Raw genomic sequence first — 4,148 nt, forward strand, 5'->3', positions numbered from 1 at the left:
AGATAAAAAAGATGGATTATGTAACACATTGTGATTGGATAATTACAGCACTTAATATGCTTCTAGAAGTTTCTAGAAGACCATGGTCAGCTAGAACTCTATAAATATACCCGATTTCCTAGAAATAGATTAATTTTAGAATAGAGCTTTTATTTATACTTTGCTCCTTTTTTCAGTGATTTGGAATCAAGTATAGAATTAGTCCAGATTTATAGGCAAGAGCCAGGAAGCCAGTAACAAACATTCAAGCAACAGACGTGTGAGCATCCCGCCTATAATTTTGCTTCTGATAGTAACCAACTAATGGTTGTTTTTTGAATAGTGATTTTATAAATACCAAAAGAAAATGTAAGAATCATAAGGGGTTTTGCGGATATTATAGTGGTGACCAGTGGAGTTCTGTTGAGAGATAGTAACTCACTGAAGACAATGGTGGACAGTTGCTCAAATTCGTGGGTCGGTTGAAGTTAGACATTAACACCGTTGGATGCCGATCGGTTCAGTAGTTTAGAGGTTAAGCGCTCGCGCGCGAGACTGGAAGGTCCTGGGTTCGAACCTGGCGAGGCGGGATCGCGGATGCTCACTGCTGAGGAGTCCCACAATAGGACGAGATGGTCGTCCAGTGCTTCCAAGTTTTCTACGGTGGTCTAGCTTTAATTGACTCATGATCTCAACTATTGAAAATGTAAGAAGTAAACACTTTATTGTTGGTTAGCTTGATTTAAACTAGAACATTTAATAGTAAGGAGTCAAGATAAATTTTCTTTTTGTACCACATAATGTAATATCGATTAATGTATAGTCTAGTAAAAATGGCAAATCAACACCACTGATGATAATATATAAAAAAACTGAATTTGTCTACTTTCATTTCGTACGTTTTTTATTCTTATATATAAGTCTTATTTGCCTTCAAAGTTTTGTCTGAATGTTCTTTTAATCTTTCTTTCTCTCTCTCTTTCACTAATCTTTTCGTTTCTCACTCCATTTTTTTATCTTTATCATGGAATTTGTTTTTAATAAGGGTTGATAGTGAATATTTTTCTTTAAAAATCACATTTTCTTTTAATCGTGGTTCTCGTTTAACTACTGTTATATTTATGCACCGGACTAAGTGACCGGAGGAGGTGGAGATAGAAGGTAAATATAAACAATGTGGGAGTTTTTTTTTGTGCTTAAAATGTTGAACAAAATATATATGGATACAGGCACATGTTTTAATCATTAAAATCATATATTCTATACAAGGATTTTTGATTTTCTGTTAAGATAAGTAAAAAAAAATGGAATTTAATTTATAACAAAATTTTTTTTGGTATAGATGATAGTTATGATGCTATATGTTCCACATCACGGACTGACTTTTTCTGGAAAACTATTGAAAATAAGGAAGGACTGAACAGTTATTTTGTTCTAATATGGAATTACTCACTGGCACCACAATCCGATTGGGAATCAAACCTTGGACTTTCAGGTCTTTAAACTATCAAGTAAACTTCGGATTACTGATTTGATATGTAATACTTTATATTTCCATTACTTCAATCGACTTGTGATATTGTGTAACAATCATCTATTACCTCACTCTTAATATGACTGAGCACCACTGGTCATTGCTTCTCACTTGAACTCCAAGAATTAATTCTCAGAGTTAGTCATTATTAGTGTTTGTCAGGGTAAATTATTTTGTTCATATTGTTTATAATAACAATCTTTTCAAATTTTTATGATACTTGTATTTTTCTTCCTATTTTTTGTACAGGTGCTTGTGTGCACATGTTGTGTCTATTATTCAGCTATTTGATCCTTGTAAGCAACTTTTCAATGACAGTACTCATCCACGACCCAAAATGGGATTGAAGTATGAGTAGTCTAATGATGAAAGCTATAAAACTGAATGGTAATTACGAAACATTTTACTGGTGCAATAACAAGAGAATTGTGAATTCAAAAGCGGATTATGAGAAAAAAACAATCAAGAACAGGCAGTAGTTTCAAGAAAGAAATGAATGGCTGAACGTAGTACATAGACTAAATATGTAAACTATTAATTCACTAAAGTATCTGGATTGTACATGCTTCTTACTCATGCTCCATTCGTTCCAATTCGTTTAACTGCTTAGATTATTTTGAAAAATAATTCTGGCAAGTCAGGCAACATGGAGAAAGTTGTTGATATGTTCATGTATTGAACTGCCAAGTGTTCAGTAAATGATGTGGTCGTAAAGTCTCTTTGCTTAATTATTCAAAGTTGTAGCATACAAAATTAACAACTTTTTCTCAGATATACGGGGTTTATGGGGACTATAGAAGCGTTATAGCTTAAATGTCGAATTATTCTCTGTTAGACCACTGTGGTAAGTCAAAAAAGCACTGGAAATCTGTTTCATCTTAATATGGGACTCCTTAATGGCAGGTCGGACACGCGCTTCCAACCTAGAGGAACGAACCTAGGAACATTGGCTTTGTATACAGACATGTAACCTCTAGACCAACACCCACTAAGGTACATATTCAACTTCAGCTAAATCAAAATATTACAGGATCATCTTCCACCTTTCATTTTTTTAATTATTTCTATTGTGCATCATTGTTTTCGTAAGTGACATTGATTTTGGACATACATTGTTCCCTGATTTACAGCAACATGACCCATATTGACTTTTCCTATTCAAAATGTGAATAAAAACATTCTTAACATATGTTAAGTCTATATAATATCAGTTTAGAGCGATGATGATCAGTTTGTAAAAACGCATTTGCCGAGCAGTTTGACCGTCTAACGCTCGCACGTAAATAATCATATCGATGAACAGCCGTATAGATTATAGCCAAATCTGCCTTCATGATTGTTGGTGCCACTATTGCTGTTACTGTAACTGTTGTTACTAGTGATACTATCCATATGGTGGAGTTAAACCTATTTTCAATGATGAACAGAAAGAAGAAAAAATACAATTTCACATAGAAATTCCGCATCATTTATTGCAAAGAAGTCACAGAGTGGTGTCAAACTAACCAAATGTCGAAAAAATGCCTAAAACTTTCAGGTATAGCAATAAACAAGCCTAAACGTCATGTTCAGTTTGCAGACTAAAAAAACAATTTTACTGTCAATTATAATAATTGTACAAATGAGAATAAATGAAAGTAATGCATTGATTTCTACTGACTTCATGTACATATTGATATAAGGAATGAAAATAAACTTTCGAACTATCCACATTTGTGTTTTTGATTGTTTTACCGGTAGATAATGTATGGGGTCTCGTACGTGTTACTGTAGTGAGGAGTAGGGAGTCCTGACAATCAGATAAGTTTAACCAGGTAGACGATCCGATTGATTACAAAACCATTTGATCATAATTGATTATTGTTAGCTGTAAACAACACAAAATGACACGAATCCTACTTCTGTCGAGTGTAGGTTCACCGTCAAAGTCATCAAGGTATTATCATTCACGCTCAACAATTCCCAATTACAATCAATTAGTTTTATAATCTATTGTGTAAAAAACTTTTACATCTAATGATTAAGATCAAACTTTTCTGTCAGAAATCAACCTTATCTTTCTATCTTTAAATATATATATCATTTATACCAGTATGGACAAACTGCACTGACAAGTTACAATTAATCAATAACTACCAATCGGTTATAGTTTTCTTAAACACAACATACAAAAGTATGCCGTGCTTACTAACTTACTACGTTATTTCTTTTTTTTTTAAAAAAAATTACAAAATACAAGTTACCATGGTAACCGATTTCGTTTAATATTTTATTATTATTATATTTTCAAAAATACTTAAAGTTTTTACTATAACAAAAAGTTTGTTTTACTCTGTGATGTTTTCATTTTTCAAAGCAGATGGATTAGAAATAATAATGCATATCATTAGTCAATGAATAATGATGATAATCACGATATAATAATGAATTTGTTGCTATATGAATTATATAATATATAGAAAATTGAAGAAGACAGATATATTGTCTTTTGTTTCCAACAAAATTCCCATTAAATGTATATATATGATATATATTGAATAAGTTTAATATATGTAAACATACAGTTGAATTAAACATTCAATATTCAATATTCATTATTGAAGTTATCATTTTGTTTCTATGAGATTTTGTTATA

The 4,148-nt window shown here is 31.9% G+C and overlaps 1 protein-coding gene across 1 annotated transcript; it reads right to left on the bottom strand.

Annotated features, from left to right (window-relative positions):
- Positions 1 to 2,694: 2,694 nt before the first annotated feature.
- Smp_204650 (unnamed protein product) lies at positions 2,695 to 2,982 on the bottom strand (the record flags this gene model as incomplete). The annotated part of the gene is made up of 1 exon (XM_018788875.1): positions 2,695 to 2,982. One exon carries the CDS (start codon positions 2,980 to 2,982, stop codon positions 2,695 to 2,697), a length of 288 nt encoding a protein of 95 aa, XP_018646507.1.
- Between the last annotated feature and the right edge of the window lie 1,166 nt (positions 2,983 to 4,148).

The sequence above is a fragment of the Schistosoma mansoni genome, assembly GCF_000237925.1.
Source record: "Schistosoma mansoni, WGS project CABG00000000 data, supercontig 0137, strain Puerto Rico, whole genome shotgun sequence".
NCBI classification, from domain to species: Eukaryota; Metazoa; Platyhelminthes; class Trematoda; order Strigeidida; family Schistosomatidae; genus Schistosoma; species Schistosoma mansoni.